Here is a 16,869-nt window from a genome sequence, read left to right as displayed (position 1 = left end):
CAATGGCAGAAGAAGGCTGACTGAAAGACCCTATATGTGTGTATATTTGTACAGACATATGCATTTTTTATTGTATTTTCATAACAAAATCTTGGCAGACAACTAAGTCTGTCAAGTCTTCTGACGATTCTAGCAAGAATTATTACAGTGCAGATCTTCTACCCATAGGATTAGTCAAAGAGGGCAAATAGCACCAAATTCCCTGCTCACTAAGGTAATCTGTGTGAATGCTTTTAGCAAAATACGTGTCTTAAGGCTTTAACATGGAGCACCAACATTCCACCTTTAAAAGACCTATTGGATTTCTGTGAGATTTCATATAATAAAATACCTCTATACAGCGTTTAATACAGGGTAATAACAATTCACCCTTAAATGTATGTTTCTGTAACATATGCTTTTCACAATAAATATGCCAGGCCTAATGCCTTTACTATAACTTTTGTAATAGAGAGATCAGGCATATAGCCCTGATCATTGTTTGCTATATTGAGCATAAGCTTTTCCACAAGGCAAAGTGCAATACAAGCACTCCTCTTCAGTAGAAGCACACAACGTCTTCCGCATCAAATGGTGTACTCAAGGACACCAACATGTGGGCAGAGACTAAAACATAGCTCTGTAGTACTTCTGAAAAGTTTTTGTGGTTGATCACATAAGGTCTGTTGACAACTGCCCTGTCAAGCCAGACCTTAAAAGCTCCTTTTTTAAGAATCTCTTTCATATGTTTTCCTTCTCCTCTTTATATTTTCAAATTTTCTACCATACTACTGCACCCCAGTCAGTTCTAACAGGCCATTTCAGTGCTGCTCATTTCATCTGCACTGCTCTGTATCAAGGATGCTACTGCTTCTATGGAATGCGTCCATCCAGAAATGGTGCAGTCTTTAGTTAATCTTTTTTTACTATTCCAAGATGGTCAACATGTTGATCCTAAATGCGGTGGCTATACTTGAACTTTAATGCAGTGATACACAATGTACATACAATACCTTTGCAAGACAGCCAACCATTGCTATGTTTGGTTGATTGTTTGTTGCAAGCACATGTCCATCATATTTATGGAAAAACCAAAGGGGATGATGGACGGAGTGTTGAACATTGCACGCACTCACCCCCCAGTCAACTGATCTGGGTTTAATCCATCATCATTCTTTAGCTCACTCCGCCACCCCAGTTCAGACATGGCCTTAAGCAAATCAGTCTGACCCTGTGTCTCATGGGAACAGTCCAGCCCGAACTGCCAAGCCATGTCTTCCATGGACCGGAAACAAGTATCCTGGGACCGGTTTCGGGTTTATAACACTCAGCAGTTCCCCAAACTCAGGAAGTTGTTCCCCCGAAATGTGTAATGGGAGCTATTTAACGCAGTGTGATAAAAAATCACCTGGATTTCGACCAACCCAGATTCTGGCCCTCAGTGTCTTATTCACAGCTTTACTCTGCTTCAGACTGAGTTATTCTCATTCACTCTTTAAGTGCTTGATTCATACCTGATTCCACAGCCCAGGGGTGTAGCCAGGGTACCATGGACCTGCTGCCATCAAGTAAAACTGGCCTGTTGTTTGATAGTAAACAACAGCTATAATTTGGACGCAGTTAGCTCCTCAGTCCATGAGGCCCTGGTGCCACTGCACCTGCTGCACCAGTGATAGCCAGCTCACTTACAGTTATCTGCTGCTCAGTGTGACGGAACATCATCTCCCTCTGGTGGTGCAGCTTCTGCCTCAGCTGCGCCTGCGCTCTCTGCTCCTCCTTCTGCAGGAAGCGGAGCTCGCGCAGCTCCAGGCGCCTGTAAAACACCAAAGTTAAAAGGCTCAGAATGGAATTAAAACATGGCCACTATATAACTGTTTATGAAGACCCGTGGCTCTCTGTCTTTGATGGACATGCAAGTAATCGTTGTTGTACTGAGATAATCTACAGAACTAATAATGCAACATGCACACTATACACACTGATTACATTAGTATTTAAGGGCCTCTTACAAAGCTGTATTGTGCTTTGTGCACATTTTTTACAACATTTCCTAAACTGTCAGAGACAGGAACAAAGTCAAAGAGGTGAACTGCAAAACATGAGAATGAAAAGGGAAAAAGTGTAATGATTAAGGCACGAACTATCAGAGTAATAGGAGTAAGAAGTGAAACGGTGCAAAGAATACCAAGTGAAACACTGTGTGTAAAGTGCTATGATAGGCGTCAGAGGACAATGAATCAGGTGTCCAAAACTAGAATGGATTGAATGAAAACTGTAAAGCGAGGCATGTAAAGTTTGGTAGTGCAATGAGTGAGATAGTGTAGGAAACTGGGTGACTGGTTGAGGAGTGTGAAACCTAACTTAAGCAGCAACCACAATTCTTGTCTGGGTGAAACACAAGCGAACCCCAAATTAACTTGGGCTTAACCCTCGTGTAGCTTGGCAAGGAAACTGTCAGGCTTAACTTAGAGGTGATGTGTAAAGTATTTATGCAGCGCACCAACAGTAATAAAGTGAAAATACAATAGAAGAAGAATTCTATCCCAATTTAGAAAAATTGAGTAACATGTAATAAATTATTTGACACCTAGCTCAAGATGCTGTACTTCTTTATCAATATACCAATTAAACTGAATGTGGTGTTGTTCCGAACATTACAGACGGCACTGCTTACATTTGTTTGGGGGGGGGGAAACAATCTAGATGCCGCTGAGATCTGCTGGTGCAGCCCTTTGACCGGGGCGGCTTTGAGGCTCCGGATCTTTGTTTGTATTACATCTGCACACAGGCGCATTTTGCCCACTACTGGCATTTTCCGTAGCACTATCAACCACACGTAGCCATAGAGGCAGATGCAGTTCTTCCCATCCCGGTGCAGGCTATGATTCTGTCGGGTGGCTCAGGTGGACCCCGGCAAGAAATAAACCCCCCTCTGTGCACATCTTGGGCGTGGCGGGCTCTGGCTGCTAGAGTACAGCTCCCATATTTATACGCCCCTCTCTTGCCCATAGCTTCACATCCGGGGATTTCGACTGCTCGAGAGCACGCTGCATTAAGGGAGCTGGCGGCTGCGGGCATTGTCAGGATGGGTGATCTGTACAAGGAGGGTCACTTCAGAACCCTTGGGGAGGCCCAGAGTGAAGTAGATCGCACCTTTATGTTCTGCTTTACATACGTCAGAGACCGGCAGGCCATTCAGGATGCGTATCCGGACTTTCCTGAGGAGCCTACGGCTCTTCGGGCGTTACAGGCAATGTTGGCAGGGGAGAGCCGTAAGGGCCTTATTACTAGGCTTTATTATGCTTCCCAGTGGGAGAGAGAGTTCGAGGACCACCAGTCCCGCCAACGTTGGCAGACCACGATAGGTAGTCCAATCTCAATAGAGGTGTGGACGGCATGTTCCCAACTCACAGGCCGACTCACGGCCAATAGTAATCTCAGGATCATTCACTTCAAATATCTGCACCAAGTATATTATTCACCTTTACAACTCCATAAGTATGGCCTGAGAGAATCGGCGAGGTGTGTACGGTGTGGCGCTGTGTATGCAGATTTTTATCATGTTGCCTGGGTGTGTGGGACGGTGTTTACATTTTGGATAGAAGTGGTTCGTATACTGTCAGAGGCGGTGCTGGAACCGGTGGCCTGTACGCCTGAATTATGTCTTCTAGGGTATGTGAAACGGTTGAAACCCGCCAATAGACGCCTAGTAGCGGTTTCCACTTTGATTGCAAAACGGGCGGTGGCGCAGAGATGGGGATCGAGGTCTGCTCCCACTATCAAATTGTGGCTTAACAATCTAGCCTACTGCAGGGACCAGCTGCTAGTGTATGAAGAAGAGTTGCCTGAAGCTTCCCGTCCTAAAGATTTTTGGAGCCCTATTACAGCGTATCTGATGGTCTGATGGCCCATTCCGATTTATTCTGAGGGGTCATGTTCCATGAGTGGCACAGCCTCGGACACTCTTAATGAACTTTCATTGACCAGGAAATACTCCACCATTAGACCTGAACGCTGAGTTATGATACGTTTGTGATGATGCTACCTTATTGTACCTGACCGCCATACAGCACATGCTCTTGCTGAGTCGCCTTGATGAGGGGCTCTGTCGTATTCTTACCACCTGGTTGAGGTTTGGGGAAAGGAGGGAGGGCTGGGAGGGGGTTTTGGTGATTTCCACATTTGCTTGGATATGTACAGAGATGTTTCACCATAGTAACTGTACCTTATTGTTTTTTTTTACATATGTACGGTGTGAGGGAGCATATGTCAACAAAGGATAGTCGCTGTCTGTTGTTGTGTCGAAATTCCAATAAAAAGTTTAATACAAAAAAATATAAAATAAAAAATTATTTGACACCTAAACTACCAAAATCCAATTAGTGGAATAGCAGATATGCAATTTTACAGATTTTGTGAGAATCAGGCACTAAGAAGCAAAATGCGTCAAACGCAGTAGACCATGTCCATGTCACAAGTTCAGGCTGACCGTGATGGAGCGCGGGCCAGATACAGAACTGAGTTCAGTCCACTGAAAAAGTACCATGTGGGCCTGGTTGTCCAGATGTGGTGTCCTTGCATCAAGATGTGCGGGCCGGTGTTGAGGAGCCATCAACAAGGAGCAGCAGTGCAGGATCCAGCACCAAGAAGTGTCGTGCAGTGGCAAAGTTGATGACCGTCGACGAGAAGCTGCGATGTGGGGCCCGTCGTCATCTTCATCAAGGAAGCCAATGGGGCTTGCAAAGACTTGTGCTGCGATGTGTCGCGCAGGGGACGAGATGAGTTCTGCTGGGCAGTGTCAGCATCTGGCTGAGTCGACATTGAAGAAGCCATCGGTACTTTTGAGAACTAGCGCTGAATTGTGTTGTGGATGAACTGCGGCTTGTTGGGCCGGAGTCAATGGCGGGATACGTCGCACTAAGGAGATGCGTGGAGATGAACTGATGCCGAAAAAGCCTGGTATGTCCGGGTGCTTGAACTTGGGGGCCGGCCAACTGACAGTTGGAGATTTCCTGGAGTTCTGGGTCCACACATGCAGGCTGGATTCAGCTGGGCAACTCACAGAAGCATAAGAGTCCTGGTGCAGCAACAACAGGCATTAGGCAGCAAAGCAGTCCTTGGTGAGCAAGCAGGTCAGCAGAGCAGACTTTACAGCTCGGCAGTGCTTCCCGGCAGATTCCACAGGTCCGGAAAAGATCTGAAGAGTCGAGTCTGAGAGGGTCCACTATTTATCCTTGGTGCCAGCTTTGAAGTAGGAGAAGTTTCTAGAGGGTTTCACCTCAAAGGTGTTTGGAATTTCCTGCTTCCCTGTCCTCACCCAAGCTTGTCTGGGGGCACAAAAGACAAGTGTGAAACTCTTTGTGAGTTTTCTGATGCAGTGTTTTTGTGATGTGCAGGTGTGGGAGGTGACAGCTTCCCCACCTCTATCCAGTCGGAGGTGGCCCATCCTGCCAACAACAATTCTCCCTTGTCTCACTGTCTGGGAGCAATACACAAAGGGCAACTGCCAGCTACATCTATTCATTTGACCCAGGATACAGACTGAAGGCACCAAACGGTTGGGACAAGAAAATTCCAATAGTCTAAAAGTGTTATTTTCAGAACTGTGACTTAAAATCAAACTTTACCATTAAAGAGGGTTTTAAATTGCCATTCTTTAGAGACAAAACTAAACATTTGACCTCCTCCAAATTGTACATTATCAGTTATTACATGTAATAGGGCAATGTTATCCAGTTGGACAGGTAGGCCTTGCAGTAGTGAAAAACAAATGTAAGAGTTTTTCGCTACCACGACATACAAAAGATAAACGTAGACGTCCAACTTTTTACATACACTACACCATGCCCTCTAGGCTGTTTAGGGCCTACCCTAGGGGTAATTTATATGTATTAAAAAGGAAGGTCTATGCCTAACAAAAGGTTTATTTTGGCGGGTGGTCGAAATGACAAGTTAAAACTGCACACAGGGGTTGTAATGGCAGACCTGAGATATGTTTTAAAAGGCTAAGTAAGTGGGTGGCTCACCAAGTTCTGCAGGCCCACTAGTAGCAGTCAATTTACAGGCCCTAGGTACATGTAGCACCACTTTACCAGGGACTCACAAGTAAATGAAATGAGCCAACCGGGTGTAAGCCAATTCTACCATGTTTAAGGGAGAAATCGCACACACTTTAGCACTGGTTAGCAGTGGTAAAGAGCGCAGAGTCCCAAGGTCAGAAAAAACGTGCAGCAAAAGGAGGATTGAAGGCAAAACGTTGGGGAAAAACCATGCCAGGCAAGTCAGGTCCAAAATGTGTGCCCCACCAGCTGAAAGCAGTGAGAACTCCCTATCCTCATGTGAGTTCTCATCGCTAAAGTGGAAGAACCTAGAGCGACCATCAGGTCTGGCGTGGTGAGTTTCAGGGCAATTCTCCACAGTAAAGTCAATTTCCTATAGGAAGATGGACCACCTCAACATTTTGGAATTCTCACCCCTCATCTGCAATAGCCATCTAAGGGATTTGTGATCTGTCTGAACCAAGCAGTGAGCTCCAAACAGGTATGGTCTCAGCTGCTCTAGTGCCCAGAACACTGCAAATGTTTCCCTTTCTATTCACTTCAACACCATTCCTTGGGAAGTAACCTCCTCCTGATGAAGGCTACCGGTTGATCTAGGCCCTCTTCTTTTAGCTGAGAGAGCTTGGCCCCTAAGCCATGCTCTGAGGCATCTGTCTGTAAAATGAACACCTGGGAGAAATCAAGGGCACTGGGCACTGGTACTGCGCACATGGCCTTCTTCAGCATGTCAAAAGTGTTCTTGAATACCTTCGTCCAAATCACCTGTCTGGGCTGTTTTTTTTGGGGTGTATTTGAAATTTTATTGATGTTTGATTAATTAAAATCGTTTTTTCACAGCAAGCAAGCAAATTAAAACACAGAATTAAAAATGGTGCACCAAAACAGAATGTGGGTAGGCGGATATGTGTATTCGTCTCCGCTAGAAGCTAAAATGTTGTTACATTGCCTACTCTTATCATCTCAATGTATCCTGTACCCTGCCCCCTAATATCCTTTTCACCAAATCTGCCTCCCAAATATCTTAAAGCAATATTATAGTTAAGAGGGAAAAGGTAACTTGTTAATTGTCCCATCGTTTTCTGCACCAACAGCCCCGTCCGCTGTCTACATCAACCTTCACGTCACCTAATCATTATCCATAATAAAGCTATGCGGGTCCATGTTCTAAAGTGCCTAATGCAAAGAAAATTGCATCATACTCCATTGTTCCAGAAGGTCAAAATGGCGTCCATCAGGCCGGTCCACTGTCGACCCTTACACACTAAACCATCTTGACCCACAATGTCCTCTCACCATTCTGATCATTATCATTGTTCAGTCTGCATACGTCCCCAAGGATCAAAGTGCTCCATACAGATAAAGTGCAGCATGTACCATTATTCAAGCGAGCCAAACTGGTATCCATCATACATCCCCATGGCTCAAAGTGCTGCATGCAAAAAAGTGTATTGTGCTCTATTGGACTTAATGGGCCAAGCTTTTATCATCACCACACCCCTTTTGGCCTCTCTTCATTATACTTCCTTGTTGGTCCCATCATAACTGCCCCACAGGGGTGAAAAGATGCTCCATATTGATAAGAGAAAGTGCCTCATGCACTATTAAATATGCAGGTATGCTTGTCTTTCTTTTAAGATCAATCATGACCTTCATGAATTGCGGGTTTCTTCTTTCATGAACTTTAAAAACGGCCATGATAACTTACTTGATTCACCTTTTAAACAATTTATAACAGCTGCCAAGCAATTCCTCCCATTTAGGGTAAAGAAATATGGCTGGACTGCTTCTCTGAAGTTAGCTCTGTCAAGGGAGCAACAATTGTGCCACACCTAGGGTGACAAACCGTCCGTAAATTTCATGGGCAGTCCGTAAATTAGGGCTTCTGTCCGTTGTCCGTGATGAATGTCTTAACAGAGGCATTTGTTCGTAATTTTAGCTTCTCAGATAAATAACACGAGTTAATTCCCACAATTCAGATTCCCCAGTTGACCTGCAAGGGAGTCTCCTGTGCTGCATTCCAGAGGGAGGGGCAGACGGTGAAAAGAAATAAGCCCAGGGTGTATGCTTCCCTAAAGAAATGCAAATGTGTGTAAATGGTTAGGTGGCAAATGTAAAGGCCACTTGTGCGGCGCTAATTGCTGGAATCCTTGGAGCTTCCTGATGACAGAATATTTACAGAGTTTATAAACTTGAAAACTATTGAACGATCAGGAGATTAGGGCAACGCAAGCCGTGGAAGGGGATTCCAGGGCACACAGAGAAGTATACTGCAAACTTTGAAAAAGAAAAGGGCACCGAGATTGAACACCTTAATACTAAGTGATGTTTAAATTATTTTCAACTGCTGTATGGCAAGCGTTGGATAGCCACTTAGAAGTTTGGCAAAGAGCATATAGTGCTCCAAGTTTTCTTATCCTACTTTATGGCACAGTATGCAGAAATGTGCAATAGCACCATAAAGGTTTGAGTGATGACAGTTTTGTGTCACTTCAGCATACATTATTTCTTGGATATTCTGATGTTTACCTTCGTTTGATTAGGAGCTTCAACAATTTCTTTAGAAACGTAAACTTTCTTCTGCAGTTTTTTTCCCTGCTTTTTTGTATCTCATCTGATTCATATATCTGGCATTGCCACCCTTTGACATGAAGGTGTACATTTTCATTTATGTACCACACTACCTTTTAATTTTGGTCATCTCGTAATAGTGCCACCTGAAAGCAGAAGTATTAGATTTTTTCCCCCTAAAACCCGAGGAGCCATCTTGTCCATCTATTTCTGGGCGACTATTTAGACCTCACATTTGTTTTTGTTGTGTTCTCATGTGGTTTTTTTGTTGCTGAAGTTGTTGACACACCAGATTTTGTGGGCGCAGGACTGCAAGCTTCAGCCTGCACCAGCACACTTGAGGCCAGAAAGCAGGGTCCTGAAATTTGCACCAGTCAGGCACATAAACAAAGGATCTTTCACCCACTGCGCAGGATACTCCCAGGCAAAGACCGGGCCAAAAGCGGGCCTGTTTGCGCCTGGAAGAGGCTGGGCTGGGCCATCGCCCTTGGTTTTGCAGCTAGGGGAATTGTAATTTCGGACTACAAGCCTGTAATAAGCGTGACCTGCAACTTTAATCAGATGTAATTTTCTATTAAAAGCACCCTAGCTTATCTTGTTTTCTGCCCGCTAGCATTGTTGGATGTCTATGCGAAAGCTAGGTCCTAACATGGAGGGAGCCACTGCCAAAAAAAAATCAGTACACTAGATTGGTATATTAAAAAGGATTGAAGATTCCCTGACTCTCCAAAAAATAAGTGAAAATGATTCTTGTGGTACACAAACAATGATGCGTAGTCCAGTTGTAGTAATAGATCCCTCTTTATTGACAGGTAGTAAGGTGGCAGGTTACAGGATAATTAGATACAAGTAGAAAACCCCACCAGGAGAGAGCTTCCAGCTCCTCAGCCTGAGATGACCAACTGACTCTCTAGCTAGAGTCAGGCACTTAAACATTCCATGATGTCACAAGACATTCTGATGCAGTGGTAGAGGGGAAAAGATATAGTAAGCATTTACCACACAGCCTCTTCCGTTAGTGAACAACAGCAAGTAATAAGTTAAGACGGAGCAGAAGAAACCAGAAGAGAAGACTGAAGACACAAGAGCTAGTCAAAGAGACAAATTTGAAAAGCAGGAAACTCAAGCGTGAAAGCAGAGAGAAAATTAAAAGAGGCATGTAGAAAGAAATGCAAAATTACATAACATGCCCATCCACCCTCCTTAATAAAACAAGGTAGCTATCCCGGTAAACTAAGTAGGGTGTAACAACTGAATGATAAAATGTGTGCAGATGGAAGAAAGCACAATAAAAATGAACAAGCAACCTACACAGAAAAAGGGTATGCCTTGCAATAATGACTAGCGCATGATGTGCACTAACAACCTCCCCTCTAAGGGTACACCTAGAAGGCAACCTTTAAGCTGTGGAACAAAACAACTCCCCAGAAAAGGGTACACCAGAGGAAAATAACACCCTGGAACAAAATACACAGTAGCTACACACTGACAATAGTGGCGCAACTACACTACGAGGTAGCGCTGACAACGCACCCCGACTACTCACATAGAGTGATGCAATGAAGACCAACATATACAACCTCCCCTAACAAAAGGGTACACAATTGAACAATGTAGAAATTGTTCAACGCAACATCACTTAATGGCGGCGCTGACAACGCACACCACCTTCCCCAGAAAAGATACACATAGGATACTAATCCTTGAAATTCCAAACATAGTAGTTACATGCTGACATCCTCCCCTAATGAAGGGTACACCACGTTAAAAGTGAGCAACGTAACTTCTCCAGAGGGTTACAACAAGACCCTAGGAAACAAAATGTAGGCACTGACTGGTACTACAACGTCTCCACAACCTCCCCTAACAAAAGGGTACACCATAGGGCACTGACCCTTAGTACATGAATGGGCAATGATTAAATACAATCACCCTAGTTGCTTAAGCAGAGTGAAACACAGGATTCACACACTGTGAGACTAAGACTACAATGTCCCCTATATATTATAGGGTACTCCATAAGGTACAACATCACCCTAGTTACAAAATAAGGCATTGACTAGCCCCACACCCTCCCCTAAATAAGGGTACACCGTAGGTTTAAGATGTCGCCTTAGGAAACCAAACTCCCCACAGAAGGAAATAATATAAAGTACTATACCACCTAGAGAGAGTTCTCTGTAACACTAGGTGTAGGTGAATGCAACCACCACGGTAAAAGACATAAAATGTAAAATACACAATGGGGGAAAAAAAATTTAAACACATGAACAATTTCCCAAAGAAAGAAGGAACAATCTATTATGCTCACCACACACACCCACCCACAACATATACTGAGATACTAATTAGGTGAAGCATAAGCAAATGAAGAAAAAAGTGAGTTTAGCTCCGGTGAGAGATTTCTCACCCGAGATCTCTTCAGCCAGGATTGTCCATGGACTCCAAAGAGTGACTTCACACCAGGAACCAAAGTGGAGAGACGTGCAGGCAACCTCCAAACAAGACAAGAAGACAGCTGCAGGAGTTCATCTAATGTTTAGACATCACAGTTCCCGAGTTCCTGTAAGCAGCTCTCTCGGAAAGTCGCAAGTCTCGAAAATGCAGAAGAGAAGGCTCAAGACGAACCAAAGTCAAAAGCCAAAGTCATAAAAGTGAAAAGTCACGACATACAAACTATCCTCCGTTAAGATGCAATGTGCACTTTCAGCTTGTCCTCTTACACATTCTTCACATTCTTTTTGTAGCTGAACACATTTTCTACCATCGACTTGCTGCTGAAACTGTTTTTTAAAAAAAACTGGAACTGCAGGGCAAGTTGCTGTGGACAGAGAGGCAATAAACATGTTTCCAGTCAAGTGACAGCAGCAGACGCACTCATGCGCAAAGTGAAGACCTGCGCACTGAGTTCAATAAAATGGCAGGACGCTGTCACGTCTGGACCGGATGGTTCACAGCAAGAACGGGCAGCCCTAAGTCGCACAGTAGAGGACAGCAGCAGAGAGGCAGACGTCATAAAGAAAAAGATGCCAGAGTCACGAGGCGGGTAAGTTTGTAAGTGCGCCATGGCATGAGACTGGTAGGAAATGTAGCGCTCAACTGTCATTTAACAAATCGGATGGGGAATTGCTATGAAAAAAAACAGAATTGTTACCAACTCACCACGAAGAAGCAATCTGGATTACACAGACGTTATCATGGGTTTACACTGAGTAGAAAATTTCGAAATCCAGTACGATCACAGGCAGGGCAAGTTTCACACTGTGGGAGTACACAGATCATAATAATTCCTAAAAGTGCTTGACATGACAGATGGTGGTTGGTTGTTGCAAAAGAGAAAAGACTTCACAAACGATGATTGCTGTTATTGAGAGTGAACTGCCAGCGCCAGGGCACCTCCAAAGCCCACACTGTGTGAAAACACCTTACACCACAGTGGTTATAATCAAAGCGAACTGTCATCGCACACAAGGAAACCAAAAGGCACAACAGGGTGATCAGGCCCGCTGAAGCAGTGATTCTTGTAGCTGGAAACATACAGACTCCAGATGACAGTAAAAAGGCAGTTAGCTCACTCACAACACAGACGCCCAGGGTGCAGGCTGTCCAAGTTGAAAAGGACACTGGTGGGGTTAGCTGGGCGTTACCTTTTAGTTTGTTTAGGTTCCTTCTTAGTTCTTTAGTAGACACTTGTCCTTAGTTGACACACGTAGATTCATCAGCTTTAAAACGTCGCCAAATTGTGGTACACAAACAATGATGCGTAGTCCAGTTGTAGTAATAGATCCCTCTTTATTGACAGGTAGTAAGGTGGCAGGTTACAGGATAATTAGATACAAGTAGAAAACCCCACCAGGAGAGAGCTTCCAGCTCCTCAGCCTGAGATGACCAACTGACTCTCTAGCTAGAGTCAGGCACTTAAACATTCCATGATGTCACAAGACATTCTGATGCAGTGGTAGAGGGGAAAAGATATAGTAAGCATTTACCACAATTCTCATGGCTAAATTCACTTGAATTACTTACTAATTACTGTAATATAATGACTAGTCTGTATTCGTGATCACCTTGTATATGAATCAACTATATTTTTCTTTTTCTATGTTTGTACCTGTTTCCAACATCTTCCATGTAAAGCGCTCTGACACCCGTAAGGGTCTTGTTTGTGCTATATCAAACCTTCAAATAAATCAATAAGATGACTCAGTGAGTCAAATTCCCGTTGCTGACTTCCATATATCCTACAGCACACAGGTCTGAATCCTGTCAGGGCTTGTTCGGCTATTCATCCTTACAAGTCCGATAAACTGATTACAACTCAGTCGGGCTAAAATAAACCATGTAAATAGGAAGTTATTTTTGTTATATGTTCTTCTGTCTCTATCCACACCGTTGATAGAGAAACACTTGGTTTGATGCTAATGCCTCTTTCCGCCCAAGAAAAGAAGACCATAACAACTTCATTGCATTTGCATATATGGGACATAAGGTGCTTGGTTTCAAAAAGATTATTCTATCTGCATCTTGCCTGGCCTCCTGTAATAAGATTCCAGTACTTAAAATGTAGGCCAATCGTCTTTTTTTTAAGTAGTTGCAAAAATGCTTGGAATGTAAGTCACCAAAAAGCGGAATAAGTGGGCTTGATGATCGAATCCAGCAAAGAATCCCTAACCCATTTTGCCTTTTGTGTTCATTTAATTTTTGTTTTGTGTCGGACCTCACGCCATGTATCAAAGGTATGTGCTAATATTATGTCGAGGCTCTTTTGACCTGAAGGTCGTAGGAGCTGCCAGATTTATATGGAACCCCTGGACCAGCAGGGGATCCCAAATTAAATAACTTTGGATTATCATATACAAAATGCTCAATGAAGATATTGTGGGGATGATGAAAATTCAACAGCGAGATTGTTTCCCGGTAGCATTTATTGTTGAATGCATGTTGCTATAATTTAAAAATGGGTGCTTGCCACATTGTGTGGGTAATGAAATTTGGTTAATGTGGGGCTGCTGGCGGCAGAATTTTCACAGCGTCAACACTCCACCCCCACAGGTTTCAGTCTCTAATATTATATAATCATCCTCAACCAGATATACTTTAAAGAGAGTCCATGTATATTACATACAATGGAATACAATCTCATATATAGTGATATGCCCTCTGTGGTGAGGGGCGATATGTCCTTTTTGTTAAAGGGTCATAAGAGCCGCACAAATCCTAGCCCCTTGCAGTGCATTGCCGCTGACTTAGGGTGGCTCTCATGCTGAAAGGCTGCTATGGTCTCGCAGCACTCGCCAGCCTTTTCCTTATATGTGCTCTTTTGTATCCCTCCCCTGGCATAGTCAGTGCTCGTCCAGACAGAAGTTCACACTTGTTTACACAGCTTTTCTCTCTCTCAGGTGGAATCCATGGGTTGATGATGCCATTCTGGAGTTCATCCTCATCTGAATTATTTACTATTGCGTGACCTCCTCTGATGTGTCTGTAAAACTTACTTTCTGTCCAAATTTTTCTGTCCTGAATTTTCACCCTTTGTCCTGACTTTTTACACTCACCGTCCTGAATTTGCACCCATGCCAGTTGGTCACCCTAGCCACACCCCTTGACAAATCTGTGGTACCCGGTGAGACCAGGAAGACCCTCATCTCTGAATCGTTATTGGGTAGGTTCCCAAGTCATAAAGATATGTGAAACATCAATGTGGAAACAGCGAGAAGGGACTGAAAGCTACAAGTGAGGATTGCAACGTCGGAGTTCTATAAGTGGAAAGTGGCTATAGAGAGTGAAAAGAGTAAAGCTGATAGTAATTAGTGGGAAGTGAAACATCTAAATGCAAAGGGTGAGACGGGAAATGTCACGGCACAAAGAATGAGATGTGCACCGTCTAAGAAAGAAATTTTTAAAATGACGGAGTGAGAAGCAAGAAATTAAATATACTACACTGACTGAAAAGTGAAATATGAAAGTGTAAAAAAATAAAAACACAGTGCAAATAGTGGCAAGTGAACCCTGCAGAACAAGAAGGAAGAAGTGAAACAGCAAAGTAAAAGACAAAGATGTGAAACTACAGAGTGCAAAGAGTGGGAGGTGAAACAATTAACAAATATTTGGCAGTGAAACCAAAAGGAAACAGTGAGAATGGGAAACCAAGTGCAAATAGTGATGCATACAATCTGATTCTTCCAGAGGTCGAGAATATGGTCATCAACTTTGACACAAACTCTGGCTCTCTGGCATTGGTGCTTATCTATCGCCCGCCCCAGCCTATGCCCTGATTTCCTCTTTCTCTTAGCGAACAGATGGCAAATCTCGCTATGAACCAAGCTAGAGTCATGCTCATTGGGGATTTGAATTATTGGTTCAAAGACAAGCAGGAGGGGCCTCAGTCGGCAGAACTGACTGAGATGCTCTCAAATATTAACTTGGTCCAACATATTTCGGCCCCCACGCATATAAAAGGCCACATTTTGGATCAATTATGGTCGCACAATATAGAACTGTCGCCACCGCTCATCTCCCCATGTATCTGGTCGGATCATCACTCAATCGAATTTATAGTTACTTTTAAAGGAAGGGTCAAGTGTTTGAAGGCAGTGGGAGGCATGACTAGAAAGTGGAGAACACTTGATACTCAGGAATTTATGGCTACTCTGGCCAGTTCCCTTCCACCTGTCGATACGAACGCTAATGTCGACTTAATGGAAAAAGGTATTTCTAACTGGTTATTGGCGGCCAGTGACATCCATGCCCCACTCACTAAATTCTCCCGGGCTAGACAGGCCGAAGCCCACAAATGGTTCACTACCGATCTGAAATCACAAAAATTACTTTTACGTCAGGTTGAAAGAAAGTGGAGGCACAGCTACGCCAGCGAGGAAAGACAATCTTTCCTGTCAGCTCGCAGGGCCTATAAGAAAGCCTTATTGGCTGCTAAGACCCTCTACTTCTCCACAAAGGTGCTCGCTGCTCCTAATAAATCTAAAGAAATCTTTAGGATTGTAAACGATCTTAGTAGCGATGACAGAATCTTACCTTGCTTGGCCCCTACCCAAGAGCAATGTAACGCTTTGAACAGTTTCTTCGTGGAAAAACTTGCAATCATCAGGGTGAGTACCCCCTCGGCAGTGCCTGAGGAACCCTTTTGGGTTAACCCTAATAATCCCCTTATCATGGATCAATTCATGAAGATTGGCCCCGATACCCTACTTGAACTAATGTCTCGAGTCAAGTCAGGCTCCCCCAATGACTGCTGTCCTCCCTCTATCTTGAGGGAAATATTCACAGCCTTACCGCACAGCCTCCTTCCCTTTCTTAACGAATCCCTGAATAAAGGGGAAGTACCCACCGCTTTCAAAAAGGCTGTCTTAATTCCCCTGCTTAAGAAATCAGGCGCGGACACCTCGGTCTCATCCAACTACCGCCCGATCTCGCTTCTCCCCTATCTCTTTAAATTACTGGAGGCCCATGTGGCCAGTTGCCTCTCCAAGTTTATTGAACACTCCAACTACTTGGAACCAAACCAAGCCGGTTTCCGGCCTGCCCATTCTACAGAGTCGGTTATCCTGGCGGTGATGGACACCTTAAGGGCCAATGCTGACAATGGGACTCCGCAGGCACTTGTGCTTTTAGATCTGTCGGCCGCGTTCGACACGGTCGACCATAACATCTTACTGCACCGTGTCGAACAGCACTTGGATGGATAAAATCTTTTTCAACGGGTAGAACCCAGGCAGTGCGTCTTGGGAGCTATACGGCTCCAAACCAGACAACCTCATGTGGAGTTCCTCAGGGCTCATCCCTGTCCCCACTGTTATTCAACCTGTATATCCGCCCCCTGATTCACTCACTGAAGACCAGGAACACAACAGTATTTAACTATGCGGACGATCTACAGGTGGTTTTTAAGTTGGATCTCCAAAACGCAGCTGCTGAATTTCAAGCCACAATGCTACATATCCAAGGTTGGATGGATCAGAACCAACTGAAGCTCCATCCCGGGAAAACCGAATTGGTGCTCCCTGGGAAGAGCCTCATTTGTTGGGGACCTCATTTCTGGCCGGGCAAACTAGGCCCTCCTCCCGTTCCGTCCTCCTTGGTGAAAAGTCTTGGGATGACCATAGATTCTGATCTCTCTTTGAGGAGTCATGTGGGCACAGTGGTCTCTTCTTCTTTGTTCCAACTATGCAAAATAAGAAAGATCGCTTACCTGCTGTCTCATCAAGCTCTGATCCATTTGGTGACAGCGCTGATGCTCTCTCGTCTC

General features: G+C 44.2%; 1 protein-coding gene across 1 annotated transcript in view; it reads right to left on the bottom strand.

Annotated features, from left to right (window-relative positions):
• Window positions 1–16,869, bottom strand: part of LOC144792123 (uncharacterized) — a 219,945-nt gene that overhangs the window by 77,079 nt on the left and 125,997 nt on the right. Inside the window, exon 11 of the mRNA XM_078666998.1 lies at window positions 1,669–1,792. Coding sequence (XP_078523124.1) covers window positions 1,669–1,792 — 124 coding nt within the window. The remainder of the gene's footprint in view (window positions 1–1,668; window positions 1,793–16,869) is intronic.

Source organism: Lissotriton helveticus, chromosome 11 (assembly GCF_964261635.1).
Source record: "Lissotriton helveticus chromosome 11, aLisHel1.1, whole genome shotgun sequence".
In the NCBI taxonomy this organism is placed as follows: domain Eukaryota; kingdom Metazoa; phylum Chordata; class Amphibia; order Caudata; family Salamandridae; genus Lissotriton; species Lissotriton helveticus.
This window is presented reverse-complemented; position numbering and strand designations above follow the sequence as displayed.